We start from the raw sequence: 12,558 nt of genomic DNA on the forward strand, positions 1-12,558 counted from the left end.
CCAGCAGGCTATCTAAGGCGCCACCCAGCCTGGCCAGCGAGCTGACCTTCAGCGGCACGGCGCAGCGAGGAGTGCCTGTGGTGTCTCTCAATGTGGCGATGGCGGCGCAGCCCGGCGGCGGCAAGGCAGCCGTGCGCTGCGGCTGCCGCGGCGCCTGCACCCGGAACTGCAGCTGCAAGAAGAATGGTGCGCGGTGTGGGCGGCACTGTGGCTGTATAACCGGTAAGGGTGGCAATTGCAAGAACCATTGAAAAAGTGTGCCTTGTACGCTTTGCCGTCTCCGCTGGAAGGTGCTGCCGCCTGTGGCGGCTTCATATTTCCTGTTCATTTCTGTTGTTCGGTCTCTCTGTTCGTGTTGGTTGGCTTGTAAGAGTTGTATTTCTGACGCTAGAGAGGTGAGATGACAGCGGGAGCGTTGAAGCGTGCATGCCATCACGTGTGCAAGCAGCCCCGCTCCGCCCCGCTCAACCCTCAAACAGGGCTATATGGGGTCAGTTCACGTATGGGAGGGGAGCGCCGCGCGGGCTGCCAGGAGGGAGCGGGGGCGGGGGTTGCCCAATCGGGAGGGTGCCACATCAGGGGGCAACACATGCCACAGAGACAACAGGTTTCCATTGCGTGCTCCTGCTCCCCAGGCCTACTGATTACAATGTCTGGCTGAAACCCAGTGCCGGACGCGGCGACATGGGTGCTCCCGACCATGGTGGGCGGGCAGCGGGAGCCCCCCAAGGTGCTCCCACAACATGGACAGGCGCCCACATGCTGCACAGCGTTCAATACGGGACGTTTTTGGGCAGGTTGTGTATCTTGTCGTACGACAGGTCCATCTTGCTGCGCAGCCGCTCCGCCTTGTGCTGCGCCTGCTTCTCCATCTTCTTCTGCACGAGCATCTCAGATGGCCCGTGCTCCTGCAGCCACGCCAACACAGCGGGAGCAGGCAGCCGCACAGGTGTTCAGCGTTGGTGCGGAGGAGGTGTGCGCACGCTTCGTAGATCCCCGGAACACAGCCGCAGCAGCAAGCAGGACGGAGCAACGACTGGCAGGTTTGGGGCGGGTGGCGTGATGCGCACAGCCCAAACAGCACAGCACAGTAACACTGGTTGCACCACACCCGCAAGTGGGTACCCACCAGTAGCGGTACTGCCAGGCGACGGTACTGCGCCTGCACCATGGCCGCCTGCACCGAGGCCCGCGAGTCGCCCAGCCGCGGCCGCTGGCGGTAGTAGCGCGCAAACTCCCGGCTGCCGATGATCTTGCCGCCGCCGGCGCCGCCGCCGCCGCTGGAGCCGTCGCCCGCAAGCACCAGCTCATAGGCGGCAGACGGGCCCGCCTCGGCGGCCGACACCACCAGCGCGCCCGCTGCAGCACGGCACGCGGTGGGAGCGGTGGCAGCGGGTGAGCACGAGCCAGCCAGCACCCACAGCTCAGCTGGAGGCTGCTGCCGCTGCTTGCACCACCGCCACTGGTCAAGCAGAGACCCATGCATATGGACGCGGCCTGCGCCTGCTCTCCAGGCTGCCTCACCCTGCGTCCCGTGTCCCGCTGGGCCCCTCCCTCCCCTGCTGCCCAATGCTCACCCTGGGCCATGTCTGCATCCTCCTCCCCATCCTCCCCATCTGCCCCGTAGTCGTAGTACTCCTCATACTCCTCCTCGTTGCCCTCCCACGCCATCTTGCACTGGTTGGTGTCCACCATGTGGCGCTGCAGGGAGGAAAGGACGGGGGGCAGGGCACATGTTCGGCGCTGCATGTGGGTGAACGCGGCCAGCAAGGCTGCATGCAGAAGGCGGGAGAGCCCCCTGCTGGCCTGCCACCCCAACTCCTGCCTGAGGCCACCTCAACTCCTGCCGGCACCACACGCCCCGCCCCCAGCCGCCCGCACCTGCACCGCGTGCAGCGACTGGAACTGCTTGGCGCTGGGGTTGTCGCCCGACTCGTACAGCGGTACGTGGCCGTACTGCAGCTTGGCCCCCTGCCGCACAGCGCCGGGACAGCACCACAACGCTCAACAGTGTGCGCCTCACGCAGAGCGAGTATGTGTGTGCAGCCAGTGGGCACGAAGGGCAGCGACGGCACGTGCAGCCTCCAGGCAAGGAGGCCCCGCAGCCGCCGACCTGCCCACGAGACGCATGCGCAAAGAGCACGCGTGCCGCCCGCCTACCCACCAGGTACTTGAGCAGCCCCTCCGGGTCGGTCAGGCGCTGCGAGTCTGGGAAGTAGAAGCCGAAGGACTTGAACATGTGCTCCAGATTGGCCTCCATGCTGGCGCTGAGGTGGCCGTCAAACAGGCTGCGCCGCACATCCCACTCCTCCCACTGCAGGGCGGGTGGTGGAGGAGGGAGCACAGGCGGGTTGTGCGTGCCAGCGGGCCTCTGGTGGTGGTGGTGGCTGGAGAGAATGGCGGCGAGCGCATTCGGGCGGCAGGCGCGGGGGTGGAGCGCCAGGACGGTTGCTGGGCGCGGAGCAAGGAGGTGCGAGCCTGCCCCGGTGGCCCTTCCTGCCGCCTGTCTGTGGCCCCTCTGTGCCCCCTCCACAGGGGACACAGGGCAGCATCTCAGCCCCTCCCCTGCCTTCCAGCTCTCACCTTCTGATCCGTCTCCATCTCCTCCTCGCTCGCCGTCTCCCAGTCTGACCCCTCATCAGCCTCCTCCTCCGCAGCCGCCTCGCCGCCGCCGCCCTCCGCCTGCGCCGCCGCCGCCGCCGCTGCTGCTGCCAGCGCCGGAGCAGCCGTCTTCACCGCTGGCTTGATCGTGAAGCCGGCGCCCTTCTGCTGCTGCTGCTGCTGCTGCGGGGCTGGCGCGCCGCCCGCTGCTGCCGCCGCGGCGCCGCCACCCTCAATCTTGCGCAGGGTCACAATGGGCGCCGGCGCCGCCTCGCCGCTCTTCTTCACCAGGTCTTGATATTTTTTGGAGCTGCAGGGCGCAGCACAGCACAGGACAGCGGCCAGGCACGTGAGTGGAGTTGAGGTGGCGTAATGCAGGCGGGGGTGGAGCGGGTGCCGGTGCGAAATGTGCACACAGGCGACGAGGGGACGTGGAAGCAGCCCTGCAAGCAGCCCTGCTGCACCCCCCGCCCCGCCCCACCCCACCCCGCCCTGCCCCGCCCCGCCCCGCCCCGCCCCGCCCTTCCCTCCCCTCACCGCGCAAAGGCCAGGTACGTGTTCTCGCTGTAGAACTTGCGCCTGGTCAGCGGGTCGAACCAGACGCGGTGCACGGGGCCGGGCGAGGAGGCCAGCAGCTGCGCCTTGCGCACCTCGTACCAGTCCCGCGTCACCGGCGGCAGCCCCGCAATCTTGCGCTTCAGGTTGTACCTGCAGAGCAGGCGGGCGTATTGGCGGATCAGGCGGGGGGAAGGGAGGTGAGGCAGCAGGCAGGGCCGGGGGATGGCAGCAGCAGGGCCCTACACAGCGACGCACACACCAAGAGCGCCCAGCCAATCTTCTTCCTGCCTGCCTGCCTGTTCCTGGCTCCCACCCGCCATACCCTGACCCACATGGCAGCGCGACCCTCCTTTCCACCCAGCCCCTGGCTACCCTCACCTGTGGAAGTCGGAGCGGTAGTGATCCTCCAGGTCCTGCTTGCTCTGGAAGTACGTTCCGGCGGTGCTGCAGTACAGCCCCTCCTGCTGCTCCTCCAGCTGCTGTGCCGCCATCCTGGCGCCCAGGTACACGTCGGCTGTGCAGGCAGTTGGTAACGATGATGATGCAGGTGGGCTGCACAGGGGGGGGCAGGCTGCCGTAAGACGAGGGAGCAAGCTGGCGGTGGCGGTGGCGGCGGAAGGCGGTGGAACTCGGTGGTGGCAGCGGCGCACGGCGGCGCCCTGCATGCATGATCCCGATCCGCTGCCTGACTGCAAGGGGCGGCTTTGAGCCCAGGTGACCACGCCTGCCGGGACTCACATGCCGTGGGTTGGGCTGTGCACGCTGGGGGGTGCCGGTATGGCCCTCCTGGTGTCCAAGTGATCTGTGGAACGGCGGGCAGGCGCAATAGAGCCCTCAGGAGTCCCTGGCGGCCAGCTGGAAAGAGGAAGAAAATGAAAACTTGATGGTGGAGCGCCTCGCAGCTCGCTCCAGTGCATCCTCTAGCCTCACGCGCATGTTGTCAACTTGCAGAGCGGCGCCCGCCCTGCGCAGCACACTCCTGCGCAGCAGCGGTGCCCAAGCCAGGCGGACCCCTTGCAGAACCCGCCGGGCGACGACCATGACGATAGGGCAGCTGCATCCTTGCATTGGGGAGGTGCTCCTTACCCGAGAAGTATTGCAGGAGCGGGTCTCAGAGGTTGGCAGGTGAGCAAGCATGACATCGAAGCACCGCCTTGGCCTGCCTTGATGCCCCCTCCTGGCCGACCTGCAGCACAGCCAGCGTGTGTGTGGCGCATCGGTACCGCGTGGTCAGAGTGCATGCTGTATGCATGCTCCGCCGCCGCATGCTCCCCGCCGCCGCACTCTGCGACTGCTGCGCCCCTCAACCGCCGTCATCCTCCTTTGTCCCCGCCGCGCAGGGAGATTGCAGCCGACTACGCCGACAAGCAGCCGCTGGTGATTGGCACGCTGAAGGGCGCGGTGGTGTTCATGTCGGACCTCGTCCGCGCCATGGAGCCCACGCCGGCGGGGCTGGAGCTCGACTTTGTGCGAGCCTCCTCCTACGGTGCCGGCACCGTCAGCAGCGGCAAGGTGGCGCTGACCATGGTGGGAGGCACCGACGTCAAGGGGCGGCACGTGCTGCTGGTGAGGTGGGGCTGGGGAGCCGCGGCGGGCAGCCGGCGGGGCTGGGGCGCCTCCCGACCCGTAGCTTCTGCTGTCTCTGCCGCCGTGCCATGCTCCCATCCACCCATGCATCCATGCATGGCGCCCTTCCGACGCCTGCCTCCTGCACACCACATGGGCAGCAAATGCCTGTGACCCTGCCCCCCGCGCCACGCCTGCCGCCGCCCGCCGCCTCTCCCTGCTCTTTGCGGACTGGGAGCTGGCGGCGGCGGCGGCCGGCGGCGGGGACCCCCCATGGCGGGTGTCCTACTGCTTCCGTTGCCCACAGCGAGCGGGGCCGGGCTTGACACCCCGGCTACCCAAACCGCGGCCTGTACCCACGGACGCGTGCGGCCCTCCCCCGCGCGTGTTCACTAAACCAAAGGGTCACAGCTCCTCCACCCGCTTCTCCCCATGCACACCCACCGCCCAGCCTGCACCCCCTCCCTGCCGCCATGGCTACGCGCCAGCGAATCGGCGCCCTTTCTTTTCTGCGCTTTCTTCCACCCCTCCACCAGCGCCTTGTCCCTCCCTGGGTCCACCCCCGCTCCCCACCGCCACCCCACCCCGCCCCTGAAGGTCGAAGATATTGTGGACTCTGGGCGTACCGCCGCCGCGCTGCTGGAGCACTTCTCTGCCGAGGGCGCCGCCTCGGTCAAGCTGGTGTCGCTGCTCAGCAAGCCCTCGCGGCGGGCGGTGCAGTGCGAGCCAGACTACCAGGTGGGTGGCGGTGGTGGTGGTGGTGGTGGTGGTGGTGGTGGGACGAGGGCAGGGCAGGGCACGTGAGGCGAGGCCAGGGCAGGGCAGGGCACGCAAGGCCAGGGCAGGGCAGGGCAGCGGCATGGGGCCTCAGTGTGCTGACCGGTGGCCACCTGCGAATCCTGCATTGCTGCAGTGCTTCGAGATTGAGGACAAGTTTGTCGTAGGTGGGTTGGCCGCAGGCCTTCTTGCCGGCAGGGTTTGCTTGTGCCTGGCAGCGCGCGCCGTTGCTGTGCCGTTGCCCAGCAGCGGCCCGGCTGACCGCCGCTTCGCACATGGCTGTGCAGGAGTGGGACTAGACTACCGGGAAGAGTACCGCTCGCTGCCGTACATTGGCGTGCTCAAGCCCGAGTGCTACGAAAGCTGATGCCAGTCAGGGCCCGCCGCTTTTTTGCACCCCTCTGAACTTGCTGACTCCTCAGAACTGCCGCGCCCCACTGTACCAGTCACACTTGACCCGCCCGCACTGTTTGCTATCTTGTCGGTCCTCCATTGTACCCTGCCTAAGCTTTGCGTGGCATCATTCTGTACTTTTATGCTGCTGTTGAACCTGCATCCATGCCTCCGCCCGCGACGCCCTGCCAAACCCGCCGCCAGGCCCACTCTGCCGGGAGCAGTTCTCTTGCTTTGCACCCCTGTAACATGCCCAGGTGCAGAGGCAGGTTGCGGGGTGGTTGGGGCACTGTGACAGGGGCCCGACCACAGCATGGTGCTGGCCTCTCTCAGCATGCATGCCGGGTGCCCCAGGGCCGTGCGCCCCATCCTGCCGCCGGCGTGTCTTTGATATGATTACATGGCATTTCAATACATTAGAAGGAGAGGGTGGCGCTATGTGCAAGCGGGGGGAGTGCTTGTGAAAGTGGGGTGCTCGCGAGGGCCCAAGCAGCACAGCGCTGCTGGCACAGCGCTGCTGGCAACATGCCTAGGCCGAGTATGCGGCGGCGTCTGCCCCGGCAGCGGCGCCGCCGCCCCCGCCGCACAGCGGGCTGCGCAGCACGGCGCTCGCCTCGGCGGTGGCCTGGGCGGTGGCGGTGACGCGGATAGGCACCGAGTTGCCGCTTGCGCTGGCGCCTATGTCCATGCTTGATTCAGCCGTGGCGAGGCTCTGCACCAGGGAGCAGCCAAAGGCGCCCGCGCCAGCCAGGCAGCCGGGGCTGGCCGCCAGGGCCTGAGCCTGCGCCACTGCGGTGGCGCTGAGCTGGAGGGTGCTGTGGCGGTGGCCCCACGGGTCGGCTGGCAGCACCCCGCTGGCAGAGGCGGAGGCAGAGGCGACGGCCTGGGCCAGGCCGCACACGGAGGCGGCTTCGGCAGAGGCGAAGGCGGAGGCGGAGGCGACGCCGCCGGTGGCTGCAGCGTTGGCATTGGCGGCGGCATCAGCCGAGCTGCCAGAGCCGCCCCAAGGCCAATGACTGCCGGTGGCCTCGGCTGAGGCTTGGGCGCCAGCAGATACGCTGCCGCCAGCGGCGATGGCGTTGGCGTTGGCGCCGGCATTGGCAGAGCTGCTGCCATGCCATGGCCAGGTGCTGCCGGTGGTCTCAGCTGAGGCGTGGGCGCCAGCAGCTGCATTGCCGCCGTTGGCGATGGCGTTGGCGGCGGCGGCGGCATCGGCAGAGCTGCCAGAGCCGCCCCAGGGCCAATGACTGCCGGTGGTCTCAGTCTCAGCTGAGGCTTGGGCGCCCGCAACTGCGTTGCCGCCGTCAGCGATGGCAGCAGCATTGGCGGCGGCGTTGGAGGAGCCGCCTGCGCCATGCTTGCCGCCCATCTTCCGGCCCTGCTTCACGGCTGCCTGGGCGCCGGCGCCGGCGCTGGCGCCCGGCTGGCAGTCGATCCAGGCCGCGCCAGGGAAGGTGGAAGAAAGCGTGGCGCTGGGGCAGAGGGCTGGATTTAACACCTGCAGCAGGGCGGCGTGTGCAGGAGGGCAATGCCCAGGTGGGGCGCCGTGCTGGTCAGGGAAGCCGCGGCAGCCAGCGGCAGCCGGCGAGCACACTGACGGCCCAAAGGCAGGCAGCGAGCGCATTCACCATACAAAAGAAACCAGCATCGCCAGAGGACATTAGGTGCTGGGCGCAGCCGGCCCGCCCGGTTGGCACGCCGCCGCTTGTGCCTTCAGGGCTGCACGCGCAGTCGGCGCGGGCGCCGCCCGCCAGCAGCAGCAGGCATCCTGCCGCAGGAGGCAGAGAGTGTGAGGTGAGAGCAGCAGGGGGGCGCAGCCTGACCGGGTGCGGCGCCGGCGCCAGGCGCTCTAATCACCTGCCGTCACCAGGACCGTGGTTCCCATGGTGCGCCCCATTGTGAACGAGCACGCGAAAAACAACAATGCTCCCTGGAATGAGCTCGCTCGAGTCCTCGGGCTTCAGCCCAACAGCGGAGCACGCTCCGCACGCGGCTTGGAAGCCGCCCCTGTGGTTTCTTGGACCGTCTGCTCGCCCACGCTGCTGCGAAGCTGCACATGCGGGGGCAGGCCTGCGCTATATCACCCCCCCAGGGAGCCACAGCAGCAAACTCCCTCAACGCAGAGCAAACCCCAAGCAACAACCAGAGAGCCATCAACCCATCCAGGTGCGAGTGCGAGCAGCGCCGTCAAGGCCGCTGCCTGGGACAGCCAGGGCTCGGCTGTGCTGCCGACCGCCACCCATGCTAGCGGCGTGCCTCTGCCTCCCTGCCTCCCTGCCTCTGCAGCACGCAAACGAGCATCCCTTGCCGGCACAGGTTCAGGCTGCCTCCCATCTGCTCCGCTGCCCGCGGGTCTATCCCCCGGGTGCCCCCCACCCGTGCAGCGCCCGCCATGGCTGTCCAGCGCGTCGCCGCAGCACTGCTGCTCCTCCTGCTCGCCGCCTCGGCGGCCTACGGGCAGGAGGTTCGCCTCGTGGCGGGGCCTGGCTGCCTCGCTGATCAAGTCCCGTCACCGCCTGTCGGCCTCAAGGCCCAGCCTCTGGATGGCGGCGTGCGGCTCTCCTGGGACCGTCCCGCTAACGGAGCATGTGTGTCCGAGTACCAAATCACTGTGGTTCGTCTGAACACCACCCAGCGTGCCGCCCCGCTGACCCAGAAAACGCCCGATTTTCAGGTCACCATCACCGGCCTGGTCAATGGTCAAAGTTATCGCCTATTTATTAAAGTGAGCATGCCTTGCTGCTTGGCATCCTGGCTGGGTGCTCGCGGCGCCCTGGCAGGCGCCTGCTGTTTCCCGCATGCTCCCAGCTGCAGGCCCCTGCCGCCACACACCCAACCTCCCGCTGGCCCCTGCCCCGTGCCCCTCCACCTCCCTTCTTGCCCCAGGCCTACTCTTCTCGGTTCAACGCCGGTGGCGAGGCTCAGGTGGTGGCCACACCAGCCGCCGCCTGCAACCCCGCCCTGCTGCCCTCCGCTCCAACCAACCTGACGGCCACCCCGGGCAACGGGCAGCTCAAGCTGTGCTGGGGCCCTCCCACAGTGAACGGCTGTGTCGACGAGTACCGGCTGGCTATTCGCGCAGTGCAGCAGGTGGGTGGAGGGGCCGGTTGGTTGGGAGCAGCCTGGGTGGCGGCAGGCTGCCAGAGGTGCCCAGCACGACAGCTTGGCGCCAGCTCAGCGGCGACCGAAACCTGCGCCCCCTCGCCTGCCGCCTGCCCCTGCCTGCAGGACCCCCAGCGCTCCTTCAGCCCCATCTACAGGCGCATCAACACGGGGGCCTGCGCAACCATCGACCGGCTGGTGAACGGCGTGGCATACGAGGCGTCGGTCCAAGGTAAACCTGGGGATGACACATACAGTGTGTATGCAGTGTGGAGGCCCTCCCTCACCTGCCCTGCATCCGGAGCCCCTGCCCTGCCTTCTCATCTCCTCCAACCCACCCCGCCTGCCCTGGTCCTGCCCCTGCCCCTGCCCCCTGCCCCTGCCCCCACAGCCTGGAGCGCCACGATGCGTGGCGGCGGCTACGCCAGCGTACGCGCCACCCCCATCGCCCCGCCCAAGCCTTGGACCTGCCTGCCCGCCCCCGGCAGCTACCCTCTGTGCTCCACCGCCGCCGCGGGCCGCTGCACACCGCTCACCTGCCGCCAGCAGGTGGCTGCGGGCCAGTGCTTCGCCCCCTTCATGCGCGTCGTCGACCCAGCCAGCAGAGTGGTAGTGCAGGTGCGGGCTTTGCTGCCGGAGCGGCGGCCGCCTGTGCGGAGCCTGCTGTGCCCGCGTTCACGCCACGGCGCCACAAGCGGCAGCCTCCACCCTGCCTGACTCTGCACCCTGCCTGCCTGTTCCTCCCTGCCTGCCTGCAGTATTGTTCCGACGTGTGCGGCTGCTCCGCAGACCCCGCCGCCAAGGAGCCCGCCGTGCGCGCCTTTGACAACGGCGTCACCGCAGACACCGCCGCGCTGGCCGGCCAGGCCGACGCCGCCACGCGCGCGGTGGCCGCCTCTGCCTCCTCGGCCGCCAGGGCCGCCGCCACCTACCAGACCGACTCTGCCTGCTGCGCCTCGCCGCCACGCCCCGCCCGCCGCGACTTTGGCTTCGGACTGCCCGCCGACGTCGCCCTGGGCGCCCCCCAGGGCCAGCCTGAGGCAGAAGAGTACAGCCCATAGGAGCCAGCCGCTGCAGCGCTGCTCAAGCGCACGAGCTGTGCCCTCTTGGCGTCCGACCCCGGCGCCGCCGCGGTACCGCCCCGCGACCCTCCTTTCACCTGCCCTGCCCTGCATTTTCCTGATTATTGATTGATGGCTTGTTACCCATGTAAGCACTAAGAGCTCTGCATGATAAGAGAGCAGAGGCCTTCTTAAGTGTTTCAGCAGCACCGGCGCTTCTTTCCACTGCCGCTGCGGGTCTTTCCTCCAGCAGCGAGAACGTGTCCAGCCTGCATGCCCTCTTCTCCCGACGGGGGCCTGCCTGTGTCCACATATCTAGGTAATCAGCATGGTGAGCGTGGAGCAGGTGCGTGTGTGACCACTGTCTCGGCCAGCAGCAGCCCAAGCCGCACCAGCCTCTTGCAGCCAGCCCATGCCCACCAGCGCTGCGCTTGAGCCTGAGGCTGGGAGGGCCGGCCCGAGGGTGTGCGAGCCTCGCTAGAGTGCACCCTAGCCCTCACTTGCTTCCCTCAACGCTGCAGGCAGCGCTGTGGCACCATGCCGGTGCACAGGGCGCGGGCATCTCCAGAGCGGGCACCGCGGCCGCAAGCCGGGCAGCCGCCGCAGCCGCGGCCGCCGCCGCCAGGCAGCGGCAGGAGGCCGACACCTCGGAAGGCTCGGAGTCTGAGGAGGAGGCCTCCTCAGCGTCCGAGGAAGCCGAATCTTCTGACGGCGAGCAGAGGCGGCAGCCTGCGACCCAGCAGCAGCAGCCTGAGGTGGTGGTGATCTCCTCCTCCTCCTCCTCCTCCTCCGAGTCATCTGAGGAGGAAGAGTCTGAGGAGGAGTCTGAGGAGGAGTCAGAGGAGGCTTCCGAAACAGAGCAGGAGGAGGAGGAGGAGCTCCCGCTGAAGCACAAGCGCCCGGTGAAGCGGCGGCAGCAGGTGCGGGATGCCATGCCATCGACTCATTGCCTCCCTCCAGCAGCTTTCAGCCAAGCATTACTTTCAGCCATGCATTACCCTGTCTTGCTCTTGCTGCTGCAGGCCCGCAAGGCCGCCGCCGCAGCTGGCCGCGCCTCTGCCCCGAGCAGAGCGGGTGCCAAGCGCCCACAGCAGCAGGCGGCGCCGAGCGGCAGGGCCAAGAAGCAAAAGGTGGGGGGTTTGAGAGGGTGGCTGCCAGGCAGCGGCATTGGGTCTGGTATGCACCACTTCTGGTCTGCCCGGGAGCCAGGGGCTGCATTGGCACAAGGCTGTCACAGGCGGTACGGTACCGCCACTTTGGGCTGCGCGCTGGCGCAAGGTTCCCTCGCTGCCGGTTGTCCTGCAGGTTGCACACGACTCCAAGCGCCGCTCCGACCAGCACTTCAGCACACCAGCGCGAGCCCCCGCCCCGCCAGCCTCCCGGCAGCAGCTGCAGCAGTCGGCGGAGCAGCTTCGCCGGCGGGCCGAGGCCACGGTGCGGCGCGCGCAGGAGCAGGCGGCGGCCCTGCTGCGGCAAGCGGAGGAGAATGAGGTTGATGCGGAGGCCAATGAGCAGCCGGGGTGCTGGCTGTTCCAGCTGCCCTCCTCCCTGCGCTGGCTGGTGGTGGAGAAGGTGGTTGATGTGCTGGCGGACGCCAAGGACAAGTGAGCGGGGGACGAGGCAGGATGGGGAGGGAGCAGGGAAGGCAGGCATGTGCGGGCCACAGATCAGACACGCCTGAATGCCTGCTGGGCTGCACCCCCAGTGTGTGTGGGGGGACCTTGAGAACAGCCACATGCCAGCCCACATTATCATGACAGCCCACAGACCGCAGACCCGCCAGCTCTGAGGGTCTTAAGGGTCTGGCTGGGCTGGCTGCCGCTGCTGCCTCTGCAGGGTGCACCTGGCGCTGGCGTGCAAGGCGCTGGCCCTCCACTACAAGCAGCACAAGCCGGCCTGGCTGCGCCGCCTGCGCCTGGTGCGCGCGCCGGGGGCGGCCGCGGAGGAGGGGCCTCACTATTACGACGAGGAGGGGGTGGGCGTGGGGCTGGGCCTCACCGCGTGCCGGCAGCTGACGCAGTGGGCGCAGCAGCAGCAGGGCGGGGCGGGCGTGGAGAGCCTGGCGCTGCGCATCCGCCCCGGCGTGTACGAGTTCCGGCTCAGCCACCTGTTCAAGGCGCTGTGTGGGCAGCTGGTGGAGCTGGAGCTAGACCTGGAGGAGGGAATCCCAGCGGGCGTGATGGGCATGCCGGTGCTGCACGACTGCCACTACCCGGCCCTGCTGCACGCCCGCCTGCGCGGCAGCCGCCGCTTCAGAACCGACCACCTCTCGCACCGCGGCTACGGCTTCGGGCTGAGCGCCCCCAGCCTGCTGTCCCTGGTGCTCAGCAGCAGCATGCTGTGGCAGCTGCCGCCCAGCCTCACCTCCCTCCACCTCACAGACGTGTGCGCCTCCCACCAGGCTGCCACCGCCATCTTTGGAGGTGCGGCCTGGCCTGGCATGCGTGCCGTGGTGGGCACGGCTCGCCTGCCCCAGCTGCCGCCTGCTGCCCACGACTGT

At 68.4% G+C, this 12,558-nt stretch overlaps 4 protein-coding genes across 4 annotated transcripts; 2 read left to right on the forward strand and 2 right to left on the reverse strand.

Annotated features, from left to right (window-relative positions):
- Positions 1-773: 773 nt before the first annotated feature.
- CHLNCDRAFT_144874 (hypothetical protein) lies at positions 774-3,650 on the reverse strand (the record flags this gene model as incomplete). The annotated part of the gene is made up of 8 exons (XM_005848411.1): positions 774-908; positions 1,130-1,359; positions 1,578-1,701; positions 1,882-1,971; positions 2,165-2,314; positions 2,584-2,911; positions 3,139-3,309; positions 3,538-3,650. The coding sequence occupies 8 exons, from the start codon at positions 3,648-3,650 to the stop codon at positions 774-776; spliced, it is 1,341 nt and encodes a 446-aa protein (XP_005848473.1).
- Positions 3,651-4,198: 548 nt separating this feature from the next.
- CHLNCDRAFT_144875 (hypothetical protein) lies at positions 4,199-5,869 on the forward strand (the record flags this gene model as incomplete). Its single annotated transcript, XM_005848207.1, has 5 exons — positions 4,199-4,284; positions 4,500-4,725; positions 5,323-5,463; positions 5,639-5,669; positions 5,790-5,869. The coding sequence occupies 5 exons, from the start codon at positions 4,199-4,201 to the stop codon at positions 5,867-5,869; spliced, it is 564 nt and encodes a 187-aa protein (XP_005848269.1).
- A 555-nt stretch (positions 5,870-6,424) lies between these two features.
- On the reverse strand, positions 6,425-7,556 carry CHLNCDRAFT_51820 (hypothetical protein; the record flags this gene model as incomplete). The annotated part of the gene is made up of 2 exons (XM_005848412.1): positions 6,425-7,393; positions 7,494-7,556. 2 exons carry the CDS (start codon positions 7,554-7,556, stop codon positions 6,425-6,427), a joined length of 1,032 nt encoding a protein of 343 aa, XP_005848474.1.
- Positions 7,557-8,287: 731 nt separating this feature from the next.
- On the forward strand, positions 8,288-10,058 carry CHLNCDRAFT_144877 (hypothetical protein; the record flags this gene model as incomplete). The annotated part of the gene is made up of 5 exons (XM_005848208.1): positions 8,288-8,587; positions 8,782-8,985; positions 9,124-9,229; positions 9,389-9,615; positions 9,756-10,058. The coding sequence occupies 5 exons, from the start codon at positions 8,288-8,290 to the stop codon at positions 10,056-10,058; spliced, it is 1,140 nt and encodes a 379-aa protein (XP_005848270.1).
- Between the last annotated feature and the right edge of the window lie 2,500 nt (positions 10,059-12,558).

The sequence above is a fragment of the Chlorella variabilis genome, assembly GCF_000147415.1.
Source record: "Chlorella variabilis unplaced genomic scaffold CHLNCscaffold_8, whole genome shotgun sequence".
Classification (NCBI taxonomy): domain Eukaryota; kingdom Viridiplantae; phylum Chlorophyta; class Trebouxiophyceae; order Chlorellales; family Chlorellaceae; genus Chlorella; species Chlorella variabilis.